At 35.6% G+C, this 27,184-nt stretch overlaps 1 protein-coding gene across 1 annotated transcript in view; it reads right to left on the reverse strand.

Moving 5' to 3' along the window:
• The window catches only part of LOC113230003 (lachesin-like), a 69,511-nt gene that overhangs the window by 19,956 nt on the left and 22,371 nt on the right, over nucleotides 1-27,184 (reverse strand). Inside the window, exon 2 of the mRNA XM_026463723.1 lies at nucleotides 3,704-3,810. Within this exon, the coding sequence (XP_026319508.1) occupies nucleotides 3,704-3,810 (107 nt within the window). The remainder of the gene's footprint in view (nucleotides 1-3,703; nucleotides 3,811-27,184) is intronic.

Raw genomic sequence — 27,184 nt, forward strand, 5'->3', positions numbered from 1 at the left:
GTTTGGTCGCCGCTATGAGGCGGCGGGCCGCGCGGGCTGCGGCAGCGGCGCTGCGGGCGCGCTCTGAAAACGCCCTCGTTTCACCCGCTTTACCAAAAGCGTCGACATCGCAATAGAAGCTAATTTCCTGCATAGCGCGTAACAAAAAACGAACAAACGTCCGCAGAAATATGGCGTTTCGGATACTTTTCCACCGTCCACGGCTTTCAACGTTCAAAAGTAATAAGCTCTTATTTGCAGTACATAAATAGAATATAGAAGTTCAGTATATTGAACATTTCAAGTTGGACAATATTTTTAGACCAGCTGCTTTTAGGGAGTCTGGGAATTTCCCGACCTTCCATCGCTCGCTATTGCTTTGGGAATTGGTTACGTTTTACAAAAATTCATCCTAGACAGATACTTTAAAAATTTTATGTGCGGTGAGATAGGGTGTAAGAAGAATAGCTAGGAAGAAGAGTGCTACGTTCAGATTTAGTGACAAACCACTACAGACTTTTATTATCGGATATAGTGCTGGTGCATTAAATTTTACTAATCTCATCAAAGTGCTAAAAGTGCCTATAGCAAAAAACATCGCTATGGTGGTTTAAACAAAAATAAAAGAAGTGCGTTGAAACAAATAAAAAATACTTTCGCTATTTAATAGAAAAAGTTGTATTCACAATCTCTTCAATGCATAATTCATTATTTACTTGATTGTCTTTAAAATCTGGGTAAATTATTTTTAATCAGCAGAGGAGGGGTTGTGAAACCAAAAGAAAAATAAATAATGGTGCAATTTCATCCTTGATTAGGTTCAACAAAGCCTTTTCACCGCTGAAATCGAAAAGGAAAATGGATTGTACTTCTATACGAGCTGTTCTTTGCCAGACACTAAATATTTTCAAATCAAAGAAAACACTAAAGACATTTAGTGTTTAAAGGATGAAACAGCACAGTGCTAACAAAAGTAAAAGTCATAGTTACCATATCAACAACTCGTCCATACCAGCGGTGCATATCGAAATTAAGTGTCTTTATTTTGAGTGTGTTTTCTATGTAATGATCTAACATTTGATTTGTTTTGACATAACATCAATTTGATCTAATGCACGAGGGATTTGGCGAGGCGAAGATGTAATTAGTGTTGTGTAATTACTTACGAGGCTAACGTGGTAAATACGGTGTAAATCGAGTTCAATACCTACATATCGAGTTAATCGATTGGTCAGTTGGACTATTCGAGAAACCACATTTAGGTGAAGTCACGAAACAGTTATTTGGGTAGTAAACAAGTAATTGAATATATAACTGGCTTAGTTTTGTGTATGTATTTGATTTATCCACCGGACATTTATATTCGGTGACAAATTAAATTAGAGTTAGCGCTCCGATTATGAAATAATAGAATGATGTAAAAGAAATTTATGTAACATTAAAAAGGTCACAGGTTGATATATGGTGTAGGTACGAGTGATATCCAGCTTAGGGAAACTTACTGTATCGATATGATATCGAATGCTAAATCTTGTCTCACAAGATAACCCCTGGGAAGCTTTAAGACCACCGCCTTTCGAAATGATTGAACAGGGACCAAGGGGGTTTGTCCCAGCCGTATTTTAATTTCCTAAAGTGACTGTTTTGCAATGTAAATTTCTTAGCTCAATGAAATAGACCGATCATAGAGAGGCCGAGGTTTTTGTGTTGACGATTGATCGGCTAGGGGCGCCAATATGAATTTAAAATGTAAAGCTACTAAAGAGTTTTCATTTTAAAAAATAGGAAGGATTTCAAACTAAAGTGTGCTTTAGAAACATACAGAAATCAGTGTAGTGCATTTTGGATTCGCATGCTCCGAAAATAAAGGTTGACAGTAATTGAAACAATGAGAACAGTGCAGTTCGTAAAACCCAAGAACGGAGCGTTTCCGCGCCCATGTAAATCATTGTTTTTGTGCCGCATTCTTGAGCCTTGACTATGTTAAAGTGTCTAGTGCAAGTGGTGCTGTATTCTAAGTCTACAGCTACTCGTGAGTAACAGTGGTGCAAATAGTTGTGTTGCTCTATACTAAGATAGAGATAGATAGTTGTTATACTACAATTGTGCTGTTTTGTTTGAAAGAGTGCTGAAGATAGTGCCTTGGAAAGTGTGTGCTACGGAAGTGTGCAAAAGTGTTGGTGCATTGTGCTATTTTGTGGGATCCATAATTTTGTCTAAATCGGTGGTAGCCTGATGATTTTACCTACCACCGGCAGAGAGCGAAGTTCGAATCGGAATTTTCGGAATTTATGTGCATCTTTTCAAGGAAAACATTGTGAGAAACCTGCACACACCAATCAGCAATGCAATTTAATTATATATGTGAAGGTCCGCGTGGGAATTATATCCCAAGCCCACCCTTTATGAGAGGAGGCTTATGCACAGTAGTGGGTCTATATACAAAGGCTAACTATTTAGTTCTATGAAAAAGTAGGTCTATTTAAATTTAAGGGAGAAGGATCCGAGCGTTAATTGCACAGTGTATGCTTAACATACTCTTGTTGTATTCTATTTCTAGTTCATTCTATAAACTTTTGTACAACGGAACAAAAAACGAATATCACACCGTGATAGGGAACTTGCGACTCGTCTCTCTTTTATATAACAGAAGAATACTCGAGAAGAGTTTTCTACGTAACTGCACACATCATTTTTCAGTCTACTTTATCTGAAATTAACTCTGTTACATTTATACATACCTCACACTAGAGTATGTGCATTGTAAAAAAACTTTGAGCGTGCATTGCACGAGAGGCAATTAAAATATCGTTTATGAAAATAACGGAAGACATGTGTTGTAATTTTTTAAAGCTTCGTCGATTTTGATAACAAAGAAAAATCCTATCAGCGTCACGCTGGGTTTCGTAATTACAATTTTGACCAGTCTTATCAAATAGGCATAAAACCGAGTTTCAAAGCTCAAATGTATGGGAAAACTTGCCATCGTTCTTAAAAACACCGTTAGTAAAATATCTCATTATACCAAACTAATATTATAAACGATAAAGTAACTCTATTTGTTACATTTTCACGCATAAACTGCTGAACCAAATTTAATTTATGTAGAAATTTATATATAGATAGATGGGACCCGGGAGAAGGACATTAGGCTATTTTTGGCTCAAAAATGATTCTTAAATGGAGTGAAATAGGGGATGAAAGTTTGTACGGAGAACCAATATTTTCTCAAGAAAGTAGTACAGTAGGCTACTCTAAGTACTTATTGTACCCACCCGAAGTCGCGGGCACCAGCTAGTAATATATAGTATATCTATTTTATAAAAAAAAGCCAAAATGCGTGGAATTACATCTATTTGCCAAGTTTTATTGAAATCGGTTAAAACTGGTAAGTGCACGAAACCGGATTCATCCCCTAGTTTACCATCTTTAGAGATGGAATATTTTCTTCAAATTTAAATGAGACCAATACGGAGGTACCCTCTTTCCAACAAATAACGACTCATCAAAATCGGTTCACAAATGAGTTATCACGTAACATACCTAAAAAAATACAATCGAATTAAGAACCTGCTCTTTTTTTCAAGTCGGTTAATTAAATCTTTTACGAAAAAGAATTAAAAATTATAGATCCCACAATGCGTAAGTGCTTTGTGCTCCTCTAGAAGTAGCTGTAACGAGTCGGTTTGATACACACCCTGGCAGTGGCGGAGTCGCCACTCACCCTGTAACCGCCAAGATTGTTCACGACACACGTAAAGGTTGCGTCCCGACCCTGTGCGATGGTAACGTTTTCCAGCGGGTACAGGAAATCTGGCTCCAAGCCTAGAGCTGCAACAAAAAGAAATAAACGATATTGAAGTAAAAAAATAATTTATTATGAAGAAAACAAAGGGTTAATGATCTTTAATGAAAATCAATGATGCACTTGCAGACAAATAATTCGAACCACTTTGCATTTTTCTTTTTTATCCAAAAATATTGTTTTCACCGAAGGAAAAGTTTTCCCTAGTTTTACATATTCATATTTTGAACACGTACGTATGGAAATGACGTTTAGTATACAAGTATCAAAATTGCATAATAGGTTTTGATTAATCAAACATTGATTTATATTGAATATCGTGATGATATTTTATTTATTATTTTTTGTGAAATTATTTCACTACTTCGTTTTAATTATTAATACAAAGATCGAACGCAAAGTGATCGTGATATTCAATAAAAATCAATATTCCTATTAATACAGACATCTTTCGTCAGACTGGTAGCTGTAAAGGTATCGACTGAATGAGAAGCTTCAAAGATCTCTTGTAGGTGACGAGGTTACGGCGATAAAAACCGAAAAAACCGACTACAAAAGAACTGTAACACACACAGAGAAATTTGTAACGTCTGATGACTCGATCTGTACCTCAGTTGATGGAGCATTGACCCTGATTTGACGCAGATACAGGTTCGAGTCCTGTCGGAAGGAATTTTTTGTTGTGTTCGATCTTTGTATTAATAATTAAACAATTAAACATTACTTATATATTACTTATATAGTAGTAGAGCTCCTTGTGAAAGAGTTCGTCCAGGGAAGTACTGACACCTTATCTATTTCTGCCGCGAAGTGGTAATGTGAGTATTACTGCGTATAGGTTAGGAAGGGTAAGGGTGAAGATACAGGAACATTGGACTTGTAGCTGTAAATGTATCTAACTTGGTGACGAAATATCATAGATTTGTCATAGATGTCGCTACGGCTAAAAAGTCGTTGAAAAACTAAATACAAAGATACAACGCAAGCACATAGAAAAAATCGTGAGGTCCGCTGGTTCGTTTCGTGGCTTAGTTGGTATAGCGTCTGGCACGGTATGCTAGAAGACGTCGGTTCGAATCCGGCCGGATCGAAGGAATTTTTTATGAGTGTTCGATCTTTGTGTTAATAATTATAACTAGTGAAGTGATTTCACATAAAAATAATTGAATATCAATTCAATAAAAATTTAAACATTCGACTTGTCTCAGTGACCGGCGCAGTAGCAGTGCTTCTCAAATCTTTGCGATTTAAAACTCTGAGTGGCACTGCAACTGTTAAGGACAGGCGTGTTGCTTACCACCTGGGCCCACTCACTTTGTTATAAAAATAACTTAGGATAATTAATACTGAAAATGTTAGGTGGCTCGGAGCATGTAGGAAGACCGGTTTGATTTCCGATTGGGTTTACATCACTGAGTCTTTCCGATTAACGTGCGTTTTAGTTTACTTATTATCACTTTCTTGAATAGTAAAAACATTGTGATGAAACCTGCAAGTAGAAGATGTGTAAAGTCCCCGAGACGCATGGGCCATAGTGGAGGACTAACTACTTAACAAAGTACTAAAAACCGATCTCAAAAGTTCGTGGAATTAAATCTACTTGCCCAGTTTTATTGAAATCGGTTAGTGGAAAGTGCGTGAAAACGGATTCATCCCCTAGTTTGCCAGTTAGAGGTGGAATATTTTCTTGAAATTTAAATAAGGTCACTAATGAGGTACCATTTTTCCAACAAAAAAAGAATCATACAAATCAGTTCACAAATACCGCTCACAATCACGTAAAAAACATACAAAAAAAGCATTCAGACGAATTGAGAACTTCCTTCTTTTTTGAAGTCGGTTAAAAAGGTAATTACCGTGCGTGCGCGTATTTACTAGGTTCACTCGTTTGTTTATTTAAACACACTTGTATATTTATTTGTAACAACTTTCAGTGTGACCGAGGTTCGACCGGTATTAAAATAATTTTGTTGCATTGTGCAAAAGCATCTATAATAAGCGGTGTCCGACAAATTATCCAGTTTTCATGTAAAATCAAAATGTTGCATTAATTTTGCTGCATTGTTTAATTAATTTATTGTTCTTTTGTTATTCGATGGTCGAAGCTACACCACTCAGAGCAGTTACACATGCCGACTTTAGCAGCGATACAAAGGTGATGAATGCAGTCGCTAATCGCCAAACAGTGCTGTAAACGCGATTTAAACGCGATACAAACGCGATGCAAACGCTATACAAACGCAGTGCAAACACGATGAACATTTTAAATTAATTAACTAATTTGTTTATTTAAATTATTTATTTATATAACTTCTAAATTAACAATTAACAAAGGGTGCATAAACCTATACAGATTTTCCGCACATAATTATTCAACACAAGCGACCGTGTAACAACTCTTAGATGAAGAAGCGAATAAGTTAACTCATTATAATATGTTATTAATAATAAAATTGATAAAAAAAGAAAATACCCCAACTATTTGAAGCCATATTATGACTAAATAATGACTATCTACATTTAAAAAAAATTCCTAATTATTATTGACCTTTATATGTCTAGCTTAATTTATTTCAATACCAAATTTCAAGACGAAACTAATAGTACATTGTGAACGTATTTACGTTCTCATTTATTTATACCAGCAGTAATGTGAGCATTACTACGTCTCGCATTTGAAACGTGTGTTAGTGAAATTACAGGCACATGGAACTTGTTAACTCATGTCCCTTATATATTTGCCATTTAAAGATCTGAGTGGCACTGTAACTGTTATAGATAGGCGTGTCGCTTAATACCAGGCGCACGATTTGTTCATTCTGTCACTTGGTTTTATAAAAACAATGTCTCGTGTGTTTTTTGAGTCAGCCGTGATCTTTAAAGTTGACCAAAACGTTGGTTTGTTTGAAAAAGTAAATATACGCGATTGACATTTTTTTATAATACCAAGTGACAAGACAAACAAGTCGTGCATCTGGTGGTAAGTGATACGCCTGCCATAGAATTCACAGTGACATAAGTTGAAAAGTTACCTGTAATATCATCAGCACCCTTACCTTTCAAAACCGGACCCTAGTAATGGTCACATTACTGCTTGGCAGCAGTACTTCCCTGGACAAACGTTTTCACAAGGAACCCTATTCCTACTCATACTGCTGCTAAATAAAAAAGTAGCTTCATTTCTTAAGTGTAACAATCGCGATAATCTAAAAATTCGATACTAAATTAACTGTTCCATTGATTTACCATATCTTGACATAATTTGGTACTCAGGCCATTTACACGATTAGCGAACAAAGTTTTGCACAATACGAGTGATTTTCTTGGAAATCTCAAGTGATTACGAAGTTCGTTTGCATAAATATCTTAAAACTAAATGTTTGAACTGAACGCGTCTCGCGTGGCAATAAGAAGGGTGCGTGAGATTAAGATTATACCTACTATCTAATCCCAGTCTTATCGTTTTGTGAATTGGGGGAATGTAATGAGATCTAAACAAGCCTTTGTCAAGTATTTATATGTATGTAGACATATTACATCTAAAATATTCTTTTGAACACTATTTGTTGCGGTTGTTTTAAGTAACTGGCTATTCAAATAATGGTTCCTGCTGATGCTACAATGACCGCCAGCAATCTGTTCACTGTATAATTTGACCATAAAAAATTAACTACATAAAACAGAAGAATGTTCACTATGTGTTCTTATAAAGTATTGTTGTTATATTTGGTTCAGAGTATCAACTTTTCAAGTATGAAATATCGTTTTTTTATACGATCGTTCAATGAATATGTTTGTGATATAACAAGGATTTGTATTTTAAAATCAATAACATTTATGTATTTTTTTAATCTTCTAGAAAACACCAAACGCATTACGTAACGCCATATACATATTTAGTAGCAGTGGAACACCTTATGAAAGAGTTCGTCCACAAGGATCTCTAGTTTGGTTCTGGTGGTTTACCTAATTCCATTTTCGAAGGGTGAGGGTGCTGGTGAAAGTACAGGCACATGGGACTTGTCAACTTATGTCCAAAGGGTGTGGTTTAAAGCTTAGAGTGGCATTGCAACAGAGGACAGGCGTGTTGCTTACAACCCTCACACAAAAAAATTGTAAGCAAAGAAACGTTACCGTACTCACTGTTCGCTTGTAATCTTGTAATCACTTTTAACAAAAAAACTCCAAACAATTTCGGATTGACGAGAATCAGTACCTAAAGTTTTTGCAAGTGACAAGTGCACATTGTCTAGTTTATTTACCTACAAATGACATCACGCGATCGTGTTGACAACTGTAGTAGAACGGTTCGTGTGGCAATTTCTTTTTAATTACATTTAAACATACATAGTTTGAGGGACTTCAAAAGTTATATTTAAATAAAATAATGTTTTTCTTGACTGTGTATATCCATTATGATGACCTTTAATACTTTTTGAAAAGTTTTCAGATTCCCTATTGCTTCAGTCTTTCTAAATGTCTACACGTTTTTTTTTTGTAATATCAAGTGACTGGACGAACAAAACGTGCGTCTTATGGTAAGCTACACGCCTGTCCATAATAATTGCAGTGCCATTCAGAGCTTTAAATCGTAAAGATCTGAGGGGCACTGCCACTGCGCCCGCCACACTGAGACATAAGTTGACAAGTCCTATGTACCTGTAATTTAACCAGCACCCTTACCCGTCAAAACCGGAACGTTGTAATACTAATATTACCGTTTGGCTGCATAAATAGATAAGGTGGCAATACTTCCCTGGACGAACTCTTTCACAAGGAGCTCTACTGCTACTTGTTAATTAATTAACAATCGATATCGAAATTCCCGTATCACTATATAATTTTATGTCTTATCTGTAAGAGAGAAGAGTCGGCCGGCAGTACACGGTGTCGCCCGGTTTATTGGAGCTGTAAGTGATTTTCGCCCCCGACGTCTGCGAGAGCCATTTGCATAAATGGCGAGAAACGTTCCTCCGATGTGAAAATATTTGGTCCCACGCTACTGAACTGCTGACTTTTCTTTTATAATCGCAGGAAATATGGTCTCGTCGGGCCTGTAAAATTCTTAACCGAAACTCCAAAATGCGTCGATCGGGTAATTCAATCTTTGGTTGTAAATAGCTGCGAGCGTATATATTTCGTATATTTGTGTTGATGGGAATGTGTAATGGCGTGTTGTAGAGATAAGCTCTTTAATTAATTCAATATTGATTGAAGCCAGCCAATTTGTTGAATAGTTCGAAGTATTGTTGCCAACCATCTATGTGCTTGCGTCTACGTATTGAATTTAAACTGATTCTAAACGTTCAATACGGCAGTCTACTAAAGACACAAAGAGTTTCTCGTGTAAAAATAGCAAAAATGAAATATACTGTAATTTCCTCATCGAGTCCCTAGCGGAAAATGTTCGTATTGTCCCCTAAGAAGCGGATAGCTCGAGGCGTCAATATTCTACGTGACCAGTTCCTTGTGTCGCGTCCACGGAAACATGTGTCGGATGTGAGAACTATCTGTTTGCCCATAGAATGGCGATCGGGATGGCTGAGCAAGAATTATTTGCGCAACGGCTCGGGCCCATTGCATCTGCATTCACGCGTCCGGCTTGATACATCACCGTGATTAATGGCATGATACATGTTATCAACCCGGTAACGTATCATTTTTTAGTGGTCGTTTTTGAGAAAACATTTCGCGTTTCTATCTGCAAGGGAAAATTTCACAATGAACGCGACACAACTCCGCCAGTTTAGCTGAAAAACCGTGACCATAATTGATAATTTTATATGGCAATGTAAACAGCGCCTCTAGCGCTCACAATAAGAACTTAAATTCTCAATACAAATATTGTAAGAGTACGTAAAGCTACGACCGGTACTGTAAATTCTTAGTCATGGTACTGAATTTTACTTTTGCACTAAAATTAAAAATCAGGCATTAAGCATAGAGTATAATTAAGATATTGAAAATTAATGCCTACTATTTTTGTTCTATCAATTGACAATGAACTCCATTAACAATTTTACAAATAATGATAAGAAAATATCCAGGCAGTCAACTAAGTTTTATACTCCTAACTAAGAATACCACATGAGTATTTGATAGGGTGGGCAACGCAGATGTTGGGAGGCGAAAATGGTTCTAGTTCTATATTGAGAGCGCTGAAATGTCGATGCTTTTACATTGTAATGTTTACGGTATACCTGACTAGTGTTCTCTAGTTGTAAAGCAAGAGGATTTGTAACTTAGTTTATGAAAGGAGGATTTAAGTGTTTAATTGCCTATCCAGTTTAAATATAGGTGAGTACAGTCAGTGTCAAAACGATCGGTGTGTTCGAAATGTTTAAAAATATCTGAACATTTATTAAAAATCGATCGTATTCCTGTGAATGTAATATGCTTTTTTGGTATTCCAATTCCCCCTAAATTTAATTGATAATGCTGCTTAAAATCATTAGATGAGGTTCATTTTTGTTGTTCCACATTCCACCTTAAGGATCAAATTGGAAATGTCCAAATCTGTCCGTGAAGTAAATAGAGTAACATTTGTATGGGTGGTGATACAAAGCTTCAATAGGAGTTAGCTTGTATAGACGAAAAGCGCTCAGATGATGCGATGAATGTGGGATTCCAATAGAGACTGGCACGTAATTGGGCTTATTTTAGATACAATTAAGCATTGAGTTCGATGATAAATATCTTTACCAGACAATTATATAATAGTGATTGATAATATCAAGGGTGTTCTAAAAAGGTTTTGTTTGAAAATAAGCTGGAATATTTAATTTTTTTTTCACCGTACGCGCCACATTACTAAACTGTGTAAGCCACCCTAACCCAACACAGTTATATATTGTCGTCGATGAGCTTGAGTCGTCGTAGGTCATTGTACCGAGTCTAATGAAGTTTTAAGTATAGTATACAGTTAATATATGCACACGTCTTTCTCACAACACCACACACAGCAGCCACAAAGCACACTCTTCCTCCGCTAGTATCAATCATATGTACACGTTTTTTTATCTGATATGAGTGAATGATACAAATGGTCGAAAAGTACATAAGAAATTATGAAAGAACCCGAATTCTACGGGACTAATATTTTTTTAAGGACATAATTACCACAAAATAATTTTTAAAATGGTGTACACTTGGGCAGGCTTATGTCCACCAGTGGACTGCAATGGGCTGATTTATTGATTGAATTTAAAAAAATGTGAGGTGTACGGATGCAGATGACACCGGGGTCGTTTGCCATCGGCGTATACCTTGTTCACACACAGCACTGTACCCACCGTATTAGTTAGATTTAAAAGCATGTAGTTCTTGTTATTTTATAAACGGTTCCGTATTTGTGAATATTTAGAGGTAGGTTCATTTGCAATTTGGTCCAGTGACTTTGTGCCTCTCCACTGAGCGGGCCAAGCTCTCAACGGAGTGAATTATGCCCCATTGTTGTTGTTTCGCCACTAAAAGATAGCCTCAGTATAATGCACGGGGCATTCTGTAAATTTTAACAGAAAAAAGAAATGAACATTTTGCTGTACAGAGTGATCTACGTAAGTGTTTTGATTAAACATCCATTTTTATTTGTGTACAAATACAATATCTTTATAATATAAAAAAATATTTGTGTTTAAGCAACTGGACTAATTTGTATTTATTATTTTTTATATAATATTAACAATAGACAGCCAATCTATGTTTAAAGAAGTTTTAAATTCGTAAATTTAAAGAAAGTTTCTCTACTTTGTTTCATTAATAATCTTGTTTTTTTTAATTATTTCCAAACAAGACTCGAGAGGAGTATCTCTCGGTGTTTCGTAATTAAATTAAACAAAGCCGAACTCAATTACCAGACGAAACTTCTAGGAAACTCAAATGATGACGTAGTTACGTACTTTCAACAAACAGTTACGTAACGTTAACGTAAATCCTAGCCTAGTCAAGCTGTCGTACTTATACGTGCTCAAACAAAGCGAAGGAGGGATACGTCAGAATAAATTGGATATAGAATAATAACTTGATTCTATAGATTACATTACACGGAGAAGTTTGGCAAAACTAGGCAGATGTCTATGTTCATAAAGGGCAGTTAAGTGTTTCATGGTTACGAATATTTGCAGTAGGTACAGTACAGTTCAGTTTTTTTAATGCTTCTAAGTGCCGAGATGTGCGCGTGGTTGTTAGCGACACGCCTGTTCATAGCAGTTGCAGTGTCTCTTAACTTTAAATATCTTGAGGGAGCATTGTCACCGCGTCCGTCATCCTGAGATATAAGTTGACAAGTCTCATGTGCTTGGTATTTCATCAGTAACCTTATCCTTTAAAACCGGAACGCAGTAATGCTCAGATTACTGTTTGGCGGCAGAAATAGGGAAGGTGGCAGTACATCCCAGGACGAACTATTTCACAAAGAACTCTACTTCTACTTGTTGCACAAACTGTCATAATTCTTTGTGGAACATTATGCTCTATGTCATTTGTAGTTTTTTTTTAGCCCTGCACTAGGGAAGCCCTGTGTCGCGGGTGCCATGGACACACACATAGGCAACCACAAATTACACCCAAACTCACGAGATGAGTGAATGTAGGCCATACCAATATTTCTCCCGGCCCGGGCATCGAACCTGGGACCTCTGCGTGGCAGTCCAGCATGGTAACCATTCGGCCACGGAGGCAGTAACTTATGTGTACCTTTTTATAAAAAACCAACCTCAAAATTTTATGGAAATAAATATGCCAAGTTTTATTGAATTCGGTTAACGGAAAGTGAGTGAAATCTAATAAATTGGATTCATCCCCTAATTCGCTACCCCTGTGTGGAATATTTTCTTCAAGTTTGAATGGGACCACTACTCCAACAATAAAAAGAATCCTCGAAATCGATTCATAAATATCCTAGTAATCGCTAAACATAAAAAAAAGACACAGTTGAATTTAAATTATCATTACCTTAATTGTAATTCATAGACAGCTTTATCAAATCATTCTACCTTGTAGATAATAAAATTGTAATAATATCTTATACAATCGATTGGTAAATTGTTCACCGAGTAACACCAAGACCTAAAACGTTGTCCCGGTCAGGGTTATCCAGCAACTTATCACGTAGCGACAGTAGAAATGGGGAAGGAAATTGTGTCGTTTAAATTTTTGTTCATTCATCATTCATCAAACATTATATCTTATGTTTAGAATCGTATTTTTTACAAATGCTTTAATTCAACGTTGGGTCAATTCCCACTCTCGCTCACTTCTTCTGTCTCTTTTTTTCTCTCTCTCTTTCTCTCTCTCTCTACGACGATTGCTATTACTGATGATTGTGACTGTACCTACCTTTTAGTAATGAGCAGCAATTATTTCCATCGCATACTCCTCCTACTCCTGTAATATGTGGTACCTCGCGCAGACGCAAAAGTTCAAATTATCATCTAGCGGAGCGACACAAGTACTTTACATTCACTTACAGATATCAGACGATATCTGAGAAACTGCTAATTCAGTTCAATAAATTTTACCTAAGATATATAATCATAGACTAAGTAATTTGTTTAAAAGAAACATCATAACAGATAATACGTAAAAATCTATGAAAAATTTAATAAGTGAAGATAATATTATTTTAAGGAAAATACTCTTTATTTTGCTATAGCTGCAACTGCCTAAAGCAACTTTCCGTCCACAAACTTTACGGACATTCGTTTCTGAAGTCGGTACAACAACTTGAACTACGGTCTGCGATCCGACTGCAGTCAAAGTCAGTGGAGTCACACTGCGGGACATAAGCGCCAACTAGTTAAATGTTGGTCGAAACTTATTTGGACTCTTCAAGATGTTTTGCCCGTTATTGTTCTTCAAGTCCATTTCAAGAGAATGGACTATGCCAAATAAATTAGAGACGAAAGCTCTTACTATTGTCCTACGAAATTGTAATTATTTTAGAAGCACGTAATCTAAACTTGGGGCTGGAGTTGACCAAGAAGGTATAAACTTTGTGCTTCGAATATTAACGTGCTAGAATTTATTATGTAAGCGAGCTTTCAAAATTCAAATGTAGTCGAGTGCACAAAAACAGAAACTTTTCCCTGTGGGAGAATACTAACAAAAACCGTACAGAATATCACGTAAAAGTGAATAAAATTCAAAGTACGATATTTTAATATTATACAGCTACCAAAGGAATAGCAACACAAAACGAAGTCATAAAATCAGCTGCGGGCAATAAGCGAGAAACAATGTTGAACGAAACCAAGAATTCGGTTTTGGTTTGCAGAGCGCGCTCGGAGTAAGAAAATTCTTCACCAACATTGTTTCTAAATTAAAACAATCTCTCATAATTGCACATTCTCCAACATCTTTGATGCAGCGGAAGGTATCGCGCTGAGTGGGTGCTGGGTGTCCCAGGGTGACGGTCTGAGGGGAAGGGTGAAGATCGCTTGGGGTAAGTTTTGAGGCGAAGTTAAGCCGATTAAGTGTCATTTCCGCCGCGGAACTAGCACTGTTCATTAAATATTTCGAGCGACTTAATTGCTGAGGTCGGTCGTCTAGTAAGTTTTGAAATGTGAACAGATTCGTACATCTTTCTGTACCTCACTTGTAGAAAACAAAATTAAATGTTGCAAGTTGTACTGAGTTATAACGTTTACCAATGGTGGCGTAAAGTGACCGCATGCCCTTTTTTCATCGCAATACAGTTCACAAACTTTTGAGACATAACATAAAAGAACTTGCTTGTAATTCAGTTATATGAGACATTCAGAAATACATGCCCTGTTTCTGAAATTAAGGGAAAAAGTAGACTTACCAATGTAAATTAGTTGAAAGTTTCGGTTTTGAGTGTATTTATGAGATATCGGTAGATAAATTGGTTCATTTATTCTTGTAGATATTGGAAATAACACTTTTTAAGCATAATAAGCAGGTCAGTTAAATACGGCAATGATCTGCAGTTCAACGAGTAGAATGTCCATTAAGGCCAATTCGTCTAGACGCGAGCACGTTCTAAAGCTATTCCCACGGGATAAGCGAATTACTCGTAGGTAAATAAGCGCGAGGAAAAAGCAATTGTCTTGCTCATTGGTAAATACTGAACTAGAACAATGACTAAGGTAACATCGATGAATTGGTGTAGTGAATTATTATTATTTTTTTTTTATTGTGACTTGGCAAAATGACTGCACCGCGCCTGATGGAAAGTGCGAATACAGTCCAGAGATGAGAGTAACGGATGGAAAACACAAATATCTTCACTCCGTCACTATCATTTTGCCGGTCTGGCCAAATGCTTCTTCACACTACGTTTGAAGGACCCGATGTTATAGAGGGGAGGGAATACATGCGCCGGGAGTTGGTTCCACAATTTGATGGTTCGGCACAAAAACGAATTACCAAACTTTTTAGTGCGGGACGGTATTGAACTGACCGTCCAACTGTGGCAACGCAGTCCGGCACGGGTGGTCCGCTGATGGAAAGGAGAGGAAGGGATAAGGTTGAATAACTCTTCAGAGCACTCACCGTGGTAACTCTTCAGAGCACTCACCGTGGTAATTAAAGCGTCATGTAGTGAATTAACAGTACCGACTTTCGTTCAATAGCTTTAATGTCAACATGCATATCGATGTTATTATTAGCGTTCTGTGCAATAGAATAGAATAGAATAGAATAGAATAGAATAGAATATAATACAATAGACATTTATTGCAATGCCACAACAGATAGATGCAAAAAAAAAATGATAATACTTGGACAAGCAAAAGAAAATAAAAAGATATATAATAAACAAAATTAAAACGTAAAAAGAAAACAAAATAAAATAAGGCAAAACGGACAAAAGAAAAAAAAAACTAAATATAACGACTATAAATGTTCAATTGTCATGTGTGCGGTTGTGGCGTATGCAAAACGACTTTATTCAGCTTATGCCACAGCCATAATTGAATGTGGCGCTGGTTTTCAATGAGCCGTGGGGCCTTACCAGGAACTCTTATTACGATTCAGTTTAGGACCTGAAATGAATCGTTGTGAGACAGCGCTACATAAAGTGTATATCACCATCCCGCTTTTTAGACGTTACGAACCTATACTAAACTGTAATAAGAGTTCATGGTAAGGCCCCTAATTTGCTCTTGTACAATATGTTTTTAATATGATATCAAGTGTCGGGATGATCATCGGGCGCCTAATGGCATCGACACGCCACTCCATAAAAATTGCAGTGGCACGCAAAGCTGATTTAAAGCTTTGCGTGCCACTGATCTGAAATGCACTGCCACTGCGCCCGTCACCCTGTGACATACGTTGACGTGTGATTGTAATTTCATCAGCACTCATATTCTAGCAGTGCTTCCCTGGCCTTCTAAAAACGGTTTTACTGACTTTATAAATAACAATAACGCACACACTCAACATAGCCACAACTAGGGAAACCCTGTATAGCGGGTGCCATGGACACACACACATACAACGAAAAATTAAACCCCAAACTCACGAGACAAATAAATGTAGGCCGTACAAATATTTCTCCCGGCCCGGGAATTAAACCTGAGACCTGCGTGGCAGTTCGGTTTGGTAACCGTTCGGCCACGGAGGCAGTTGAATAAATAACTAAACTTAATAAAAATTTACAAGATCTGTGCCATAAATTCATTCATTTATTAATGTGACAACACGTGACTACATTGCAACTGGTGAATAACGTCCGCGATGCAGCTGGAATGCAGTTCGTGTGCCTGTACCCTAATGTGGATGAGTACGTAGGCTTACCGCTCTTCATTTCGTACAAATTAGCCGCTAAAGCATCTAGAGCTCTGCAGCGACTCGTGAGGGAACTTTACGATCTCAACGTGACTTTCTATTAAAGGATTCTTTTAGATATATTTTCTTACATTAGTGTACTTTAATGGCTTCATTAATATTCTTGTTGTAACAAGGCTATTTAGACTTACAGTACAAATTTCAGACGTGATTACTTAAATAAATTCATCGACGTTATCTTAGCCATTGTTCGAGCTCAGTGTTTAGCGATGAACGAAACAATTGCTTTTCATTCTATTTGTTGATTTTATTACAATATTAATGTTTATTTTTTAAAGGCTTTGTTGGAATCTCTCAACAACATGTGATCTCTAATAGAGTAACTTAATTTTTTAACTAAGCGTGTGAGAGTTAATTATTAACCGACTTCAAAAAAAGGAGGAGGTTCTCAATTCGACGGTATGTATATTTTTTGTATGTACGTTACGCAATAACTCCAGCATTTGTGAACCGATTTTGATGATCCTTTTGTTGGAAAGAGGATACCTCGGTATTGGATCCATTTGAATTTGAAGAAAATATTCCACCTCTAAGGGTAGCAAACTAGGGGATGAATCCTGGTTCGCGCACTTTCCGGTAACCGAAGTCAATAAAACTTGGCAAATAGGTGTAATTCCACGAACTTTTGTGGTCGGTTTTTTAGTACTTTGTACTGAGATATGTACTATCAACTGGCTGAAAAGAATGGAACAAATAAATAGTTGTTTATTATATCTTCAACAGTTTGTTAATCTTCGCACAGTACGTAGCAAAAAAGTTGCAAGTCGCTCTGTTCCTACGTGACTGCTTCACGCCTCATATTTGTCTGTTTGTCGATATCAAACCAATTTCCCGACTTTTATCGGATTACCGAGTTGGATCGCCCACCATTATGTTTAGTTGGGGATTCTCTCTAATAATAATATTACCGTAATTTGGTTTATTTCTTTATACGCAGGGTACATAATGTATTGTGGACTTAACAACATGCATGGTTATCACAATTGTCAGGCTTATACCTAATAAGTAATATGATATTCTCAGTAGAGTACTAAAAATACCGACATCAAAAGTACGTGGAACTACATCTATTTGACAAGTTTTATTGAAATCGGTTACCGGAAAGTGCGTGAAACCGGATTCATCTCCTAGTTTGCCTTAGAGGTTGAACATATTCTTCAAATTTAAATGGGACCACTATTGAAGTACCCTCTTTCTAACAAAAAAGAAACATTAAAATCGGTTCACAAATTCCGGAGTAATTTCGTAACATAAATACAAAAGAAAAAGAAAAAATTCAGACGAATTGAGAACTTCCTCCTTTTTTGAAGTCGGTTAAAAATAAAGATCCTTTATCCATTTTATTTACTTAAAATGCCTTTCATAAAAGTAAATAAAGTATTTCATCATCTTTCGAAATACATAAATAACGATAAATACTTTTTTTAGTACACGTACTCGTAGGTACCTACTCGTAAAAAATTTCAACCGAGTCATGTATACGCGGCGACGTATACACACATAATATACCAGTGGCGATCGTATGGCGGCTCACTTTTTCAATATCCCAGACCTAATGGCCGCCAGATGGCAAGTTGGGCAAAGTGATGCTATCAAAAAGCGATAGGCAGCGGTTTCGCCGGTTATCGAGCACTTTGCGCACCGCCCGCCCCTGCCCGACACGGGTCAACTTATGCGGCGTGTTGTACACGACTTTACATGACAAATTGTGTATCCCGTTTAAGAAATACGGACATCTACGACTACGAGCATGACGAGTACGACCCAGATCGTAAAAAAAATTGTTCTTTTCATGATTTCACCTAGAAAACAATATTGGATCGTCAACTCATAAGCAACACTTCAATTTAACTCTTATTTTGTTGCTCAAAACTAGATTTATTAACAAGATTAATAAGAGATTAAGAAGAGGAAACAATTTAACAAGGAATTATTTTTATAAATAACTTTAAATTAAAAATACGAATCTAATACCAGTTTCCTGCGAATTTATTAGATCACAAAAATATTCCTTTTCAGTCGTTTTTCTCTGTTTCCAAACAATTCTCCTTTATTTTGAGTTAAGTAATCGTGTTTTCTCTGGTACGTGATTATCTGTCTTCAGCTTTGTTTCGGCACTTGGGTAAAATTAGGAAAAAATAACATTATATATTTATTCCCCACTTTCCTTATCGAATAAAATACATTACTCTAGTCACCGTCCGTTGCATTAAAAGTAGCAGATAAAGATGCGTAATAAATAGAGAACAAATTACATTTATAGCTCAGCGCCTTGTGCTCTAGCTTGTTTCTTTTCTCTGCAATATTCGCTAGGGTTGGCTACGAGCTAGTTTAAAGCGAGTTCTTTAAACGTAATTCCATTACACGTCAGGATCGCGTCATGGCTTCGCAGCGAAGAAACCGTGGGCGCTTAAAATGCTGCTGAAACCGTATTAACTGACTAAAGTGTTGCTGTTAGCCGGTGCTGGCATGAATAATTATGTAATACGAAAGTGGCGTTTTAGCCACCCGGTTGCATTGTTATTCAGTCGACGGAGTCACAGGCGCGCACGCCTCGCAGCTTATCGTCGGTCCCCAGCCGTTGTAAATTAAATAAATATACACCTAATGAGCGGAAATACAATGCATGACTTAGCCAAATAATTGCTTCATCTTCTTAATTGCTAAATATTTACTTTATTTGCTTGCTTTAAAATTGTATTGCCACAGGAAGTTGACAAATCTCAAACGCTACCCTTGACTGCACACGGACTGTAAAAAGTTTAAATATTCGACAGCGAAATGTACACTGAAAATTTAAATTTTATTCAAACCAGATGTGTAATTTATTGTTCCAGCATCTTAATTTTTGTCTTATTCAGAAAATATGCGGATACTATAGTCTTATTTATTACATTCTGTTGTGTGGAGCCTTAATTTTCATTCAAAACTGCCAGATGAAAAATACCCGGGAAGTTCGTGCGGAGGCGGAAGGAAGTTATGATTGAGGCCGATTTTATATGATTTGACTAGTTGTGCGAACTTTGTTCTCTCCGCTGGATTACATAAAGTGTGCTATAGAATAAGGAGTGTACACTATACTATAATATGACATCCTCTACGGGTAATAATATTTATTTCTCACAACGATTTATGTTTAATTATTGAAGAAGATAATTTTTACGATTGATAACTCGTGTCACGTTAATTCGATAAAACATAACAACATCCTTTTCGGGAAAGATTTTTCAATTGTTCGCTACCATTGCTACTACATAACTGTAATTGATTATCACTAACTACAGATTTCTTCCCACGGTATGATTTGTTATTAGTTCTCGACATTTCGAAACGGCTACTTGTTCCTTAGTGATGAGTTGACTGCTGTAATTGCCAAAACCACATGCGAACATACGTCAAAAATGCTTTTATTACATGATTATATCACTGTTATGACATTCCTGTTAAGTAATAGAAAAGTTATCAACTAATTTCGTTTGTAGAATCTTTAAACCTTTCTCTTGAAAAGTTGTCATTTTGCAGATGTGACCTTATTACACCAATGATGCGAATTAGTGATAAACAATTGTTTCGTGAATATTTCAAATCTGTTTCGAACCATAATTGACACCATTGCTAGTTTTGTATCGAAAGTGAACATGTTTTTCTATATTGTGGCACGAAACGTTATATTTTCTACATCGGTGGAGATCGCGGAAAATGCTACTTTTCCGCCTTATTGCAGAAATTATTATTTTTTATTTCCACGAGTCCAATTTGCTTACTCGCAAGGACTTTTTTATGTTTGTAATAAATTGTAAATATTTTAATTAAGTACGTAGAATAAATGAGCAAAAAAGGAAACAGCAATTTAATAAAGATATTTTCAAAATCTCAAGGCTAAATATTTTCGAATCCCTGCCCTTTAATTTTGTTTCAATTTAGAACAAACCTTTAAGTGTGCGTAATTATAAAAAAATCCAGATTTTTGAAGAATTGTCATGAAAAATTGTTATTTCATTCCTTTCAAATGATTGGACAGACAATATGGAATTAACTGAATCAAAACCGTACGACGTTTAGAGCGACACACCCGTTGCAAAATATTTTTGTCGCTGAAATCTAGACACTAATAAATGTATAAAAGTTTATAAAAAATGTATAAAAAGAATTCATAGTATAAAAATTAAGTATTGCAGAAACCTCTGAAAAATGCATAGTTTTCCCTTAATTATGTAGATAATCTCAGTACAGAGTACTAAAAAAACCGACCTCAAAAGTACGTGGAATTACGTCTATTTGCTAAGTTTCATTGAAATATCCCTTAGTTCGCCACTATACAGGACTTGATACTGGAGATAATAAAAATAGGTTCTCACTACGACACTACTCAAAGTATATCGAGGGAATAACGCCTTGAATTGATGAAATAGCAAAATCAACTAAATAATTGCTAAAAGTAATTGCTCCTAAATTAAAGTTAGGCGCTATTTATAAAAATGAATCTTCACGCGTGAACAGCCACCCTTCGAGGTGGATGATTTCCTTCAAAATGAAATGGGACCACTATGGAAGTACCCCCTTTCCAACAAAAAAAGAATCATGAAAATCGGTTCACAAATACCGGAGTTATCGCGTAACATACATACAAAAAAAAACATACAGTCGAATTGAGAACCTCCTCCTTTTTTGAAGTCGGTTAAAAAATGTCGTTTTTTACACGGGCATCAAGGGTAATATATACACATCAAAGCGTCTAGGGATCAAGCGCGTTTTGGCAATTACTGAAAATCTGATTTTTTTTAGTCGATTTATAAAATAGATTTATAAAGTTAAATAAATAATATTTATTTAACTTTATCAGGGTAGTCCAATATAAAAAAAAATATAGCTTGATCCCCAGGCACTTTTACTTTTGATGTGTGTACTTTCAGTAGCACTTGATCTAGCTATCTTGGAACTCATGGTAGTGCTACTGATCTAGTTTTAAAAACTATGTATTATTATTTTTTCTGTTTGCTATTTGTATCACTTTGACCAAAGACCCAAATAACACCATTACATTGCTTCTGTAGCTTTAGTTAATATGGGTAAGTAAGTATATTTATAAGCTTAATATTTTTACTAATTAAAAACAATAAATTATTAATATAATTTACTTCGTTATAAATAAAATGAAATCCAATTAACTTAAAATTATTAGTTTTCTTTACTTATCAGCAAGAAATGCGAGTCTTTCAAAATACTCATTTGAAACTTGTAAAGCCTTTGAGGAAAGTTCAAAGGTATATAACATACCCAATTTAATTAAAAGCTCAACGGGGAAAATGCCTTAAAAATTTTGATTTTCCTCGAAAAGTGAATTAACTTTATCAAAAACTTATCATTGTTTAATATCAATAGTTGTCAATTTAAGTAACTGCTTTAGATTATGTAAACAGCACAAAACTACACTAAACAATCGTTTAATGCTTTAACCTAACACCTCACAGCATCCCATTTTCGTATATCGTTATATGCTTTGAAAAGTTATCACAAGAATTTTCTGGTCAATAAATTCAGCGAGTACTATATCCCCATAAAAAAAATTTACAACCTGATTTTTCTCATTTCTCGGCAGCTTTGAAAAACCCTAAACTGTATCGAGTTCTTTGGTTTTGGTACTGTTACACATTGAACATTGTACATTGAAAAAGAAAACAGAAACTTTAACGTTGGTTTGTTTGAAAAAAGAAATATACGCGATTTCGAAAACATAGTATCAAACTCTAAACTGGTTTGTTTGTTATTTACTTTAAAAAAATATTCGGTAAGGGTGCTGTTAAATTTTTTGACTTTTCTCTGGGTCCACACCCAGTGCAGTGGCTGAGCTGCATGTCTTTGCGATTTTTAAGCTCTGAATGGCACTGCAAAATGCTGCACTGAATGGTAGGAATGTCACAGACGAACACTTTATTTTTATTTGTACTTTATATAGAAAAAAGTACGAGTCGTCGTCTTGCTGTTTGTAAAAGTGTATGAAAAGTCAAAGTCAAAGGCAAATAATCATTTATTTCATAGAAATATATTTTACACTTGAAAACGTCATTTTTTAAGTTATTGCTCGTTTACTGTGCTGACTTCCCTGAGAAGAACGAACAAGAAACTCTAGGGATTGCTCTTTTCAAATAAACTTAAATGCTATGGAATACACTTTGAATCATATTTGTGATTCAAACTCACATAGTCTTCAATTTTGTAATATGACTTCTCAATTAAAATATGATTAATGTAAGTCTTAAACTTAGGAAATGATATTCTAAAAAAATGAAAGTGTTTCTGGTTTAAATTATATAGTATTATGAATTCATGACACATGTTTCAAAGTGTTACTTGGAATATTTTGTAACTCGAATTGACGTCTTCTTATTAGAAGCTGCTATATTATATACTGAGATAAAAGTGCGTAGTTTTGTGATATTATAATAACAACTATTGAGTAAAAGTATAAAGATTCACTGACACTGTAAAAGTTACAATAACAGGTAAAAAAGGCGCAAATTTCGTACAAGAAGGCTTTTCTCTAAATGTTCTTGAAAAGGAAACGCGAGCTCTTACATCGTACATTGATCTGAGTGGGAACGTACGGCGTGTACGGGCACCATCCTTTGAGGCCGGGAGCGGCCTTTGAACGCTACAGACGCATTTTGATACCTATATCGATTTCCACGTTGAATAGATTTGTACTTTATTTATAAAGTGTATCTGTGAAACTTTGCAGTGAGGAACTAACAGCTTGGGAGGGTTGTGATGCAAAGAAAATACGTTAAGGCACTTGTTATATCTCTTTAAACTCGTTCGTTCCTTTGAAAATACTAAGGGAAAGGTCTTTTCTAGAATTAGCGAATTAAATAAATTACACAATCAATTACTACTGCTTTACAAAAATAAACATCGTAATCTAATAAAAAAGGAACCGACTCAAAAGCTTATTACAAAATCGTCCCTATACAGGATAAGAGTCACATAATAAAGAGGATACACAATTTCCGTTCCAAGAAAAAATATATAATATTTGATCGCATTAATCGAACATTCTATTTGTCTTTTGGCTCCTGACCCCACCCCGCTTGCGAAGGCAGAGCGTTCGAGAATTTCAATTTAGGAGAAGAATGTGCCGACATAACGTGTGGCCCGAGATATTTTGATAGGACATGTTCTTCGTGAATAAATTTCTTTCCACATATTAAAACTTTTTAAACGGTTTTATTATCAATTTGTGAGGCTCGCGACGAAATATGGGAATATTGGAAATTAGTCGACTTCAATACAACATTATTTTGAACGATTTGAAAGAAAAAGAGGGGACATTTAATAACAAAACGAGTATAGGTCTAAATTGAAAGTACTCTAATGGAATCCCTCGCAGTTATATATCGTATTTGTTATTAACAATTTTGACAACATTTTTACTCGAGCTAAACTTAACTAGTGATAGGTGGTGATGATAGCTGTAAAGGTATCTGGCTCAATGAAGAAAAAACTTCCATACTAAAAGTACTTAACTTAAATAAATTAAATAAATATTAGACATCATAAGCATTGCTCTGATCCCACATTAAGCTACTAAAGCACTTGTGTTGTTTAAATACAAGAACACCGACGATTCCACAAACACAAATCCTAGATAATATAGAAAAGTTGGCCACGTTGTTAAGCCATTTGACCACGAAGGTTGTTAAATAGGTTGTTAATAGGTTTCTCACAGGTGGCGCTACGGCAAAAATAGCGTTTAAAAACCAAAAATAAAGATCTGAAACGAACACGTAGAGACATTCGTAAGGCCTACAGACTCGTTCCGTAGCTCAGTTGGGAGAGCGACAGCCCCAGTGTGGCGAGGTCGCTGGTTCGAATCCAGACCAGTCGTATCGAAGAATACTTTTTTTATAATATTTATTGCACAGGAAAAAGCACAGAATACATCAAATAAAAGGGAAACACAAACAAAAGGTACTGCTTATTTCTATAAGAAATTTCTTCCTACAAACCTAAATACAGGACAAAATAATTGTAATAACGGGCTTACATGCACAAATCCAAAATTATATAAAACAATATTTACCATCAAACTATTTATAAACTAGATAAATACTTGGATAAATACATATTTTAAAATATGATACCTATAAACTGTATGGAACAGTAGATAAATAACTGCCTCAGTGGCCGAACGGTTACCATGCCACGCAGAGGTCCCCGGTTCGATTCCCGGGCCGGGAGAAATATTTGTACGGCCTACATTTATTTCTCTCGTGAGTTTGGGTGTAATTTGTGGTTGTCTATGTGTGTGTCCATGGCACCCGCGACACAGGGATTCCCTAGAGTGCGGGGCTATGTTGAGAGTGTGCGTTGTTATTGTTATTAATGTTCCTTTACTCTCAATTTAAAAGTAGCAAATGATGTACTTTCGTGGACAGAAATAGAAAGTGCGTTCCAAAGTCTGATCGCATAAATAGTGAAGGAGTGAGAATAAAAACCGGAATTGAAGGAAGGAAAAGATAACTGGGACCTAACGAGAGAGCGACAGGGTTTGTTCTGAGACCTGAGAAAGCTGAAACGCTCTTTCAGATACTCGGGAGACGAAGGGTTATAAAAAATATTGTGGAGAACGGAGACAATATGCAAATTCCTGCGAAGACGAATGGGAAGCCACTTGAGTTGATTGCGATAATGTGAGATTCGGTCAAATTTACGAAGGCCAACGATAAACCTGATACATAGATTTTGCAACCGTTCAAGCTTATTTAGGAACTCTTATGTATTTGTTATTATTATCTGTATTTTTCTTTGTGATCTTTGTATCAATAATGACTTCAAACTAGTGGAGTATTTAAAAAGTAATGTGAATATCATGGTAGTAAAAAATATCGAGATATTATACAATAAAAGAAATCGATATCTCCAATGAACACTATGCTAACTTTATTTTTCGGTTATTTTCTGTTCTTTTTGTAAACAGCTATCTTTATTTACTAAAATATTATGCTCCACGAATTTTCAGAAAAGAAAAATTCATCAAAGTCAAAAATTTATTTGGCGAACCTAGTGTAATTTGGAGATGTCGAAATATTATAAGTAATTTTTTCTGTTAAGTTAAGTAACAATGAAGGTATAACAGCAATTTTCCAGAGCATGGGTTTACGAGTATAATTGCTAGATATACGATTTTCTTCTTAATGCAACCTCAGTATGCAGCAATGTCTTTTTGTGCTTTACAGAACCTTGAGGAATTTTCAATTTGATCACGGAATGCGGCCACAGGGAAGGAAGAATGGCTAAGATCTCCATGAAGGCAAAGACACTTATATTGACTACCAACTGTCAAGTTTTGTATCAATTCTACATTATACTTTGTCAACTACATAAAAGTTTTTTTACTTACTTTAACGTAGTTACGTACTGTAGATCTGTCAATTATAATTTAATAAACCATATTACAAAGACGCTCATTCTAGTTCTGAACTAAAATTCTATTGTCTACGCTACGCTACTGATCTAAAAAATTTTATTATAGTTCTGTATACACAGTCTAAAACAAAACGTCGTATTTTTGCTAATTAAAAGAGTCTTCTTAAAGGCGGCACTGTACTCCTGAACATAATAATATCGTCATTGTTTGTGAAATTATTAAAATTAAAATTATTTTATTCAAAATAATATCTCCAAATGATACATAACAAGTACAAAGGCAATATAAAATGTGTATAAAAAAAATCAATTATGACGTTACTTCAACGCTCTACTGCCTTCTGATTGGTTAAAATATAAGCGATACTTGGCCAACCAGGGACACTTCTATTGTATCTCTTTGGTTTTTTGGTTTGTAGCTTTTGTTTGAGTTTGTTGTCGTGGATTATTACCATCCCATTTAAATATTTGTTGTGTTTCGTTATTTTAATATACTCGTAGAAATAGTAATGTATGCAATCATTACATGATTAGGTCTTAAACTCTCGTACCAATTATTCAGGTCACGACCTTTGCCAAGTGAAATAGGGTATTCGACTTTAAAAATCCTCATTGTTTATAATTTGAGTTATTTGTACAAACTATTACAAGCTTAAACACTATAAAACAATATCTGGCATATTTCCGGAGTTCAAGAAAAATGAAGTAGCATAAACTTATGTAGGTATTGCAAGAATTGCGTAAGTGTAATGAACTTTGCAAAAATGCATCAAAAACCAGAAATATTATATAGAGAGCGCCATAAAGATATTAAAAGTGAAGTAATAAAACAGCACAATAACTGCAAAACGGCGGAGAAAGGGAAAGATAAGGCTGTTTTCATAAGCCATATCAAATTCATTACGACAATAAACTCCCAAATGTATTTACGAGGGATCACGTCATGAATAAATTTTGTCAACGGAAAGTCTGATGCGTGAAATAGCTGTTACTTAGACAAAGTTTGTTTGGGAATTTATGTAAGTGAATGGTGAAGTTAATAAGCCAGTTGTACATGAAGCACGCAGGTAATAAACTATGCGAAAGGAGAAAGAACTCAGGCGTAATGAATACAATAAAGAAAATGCATTGCAAGTATTTCAACCACAGCTCATTTTGGGC

Source organism: Hyposmocoma kahamanoa, unplaced genomic scaffold (assembly GCF_003589595.1).
Source record: "Hyposmocoma kahamanoa isolate Upper Pololo Valley unplaced genomic scaffold, ASM358959v1 63, whole genome shotgun sequence".
Classification (NCBI taxonomy): Eukaryota; Metazoa; Arthropoda; class Insecta; order Lepidoptera; family Cosmopterigidae; genus Hyposmocoma; species Hyposmocoma kahamanoa.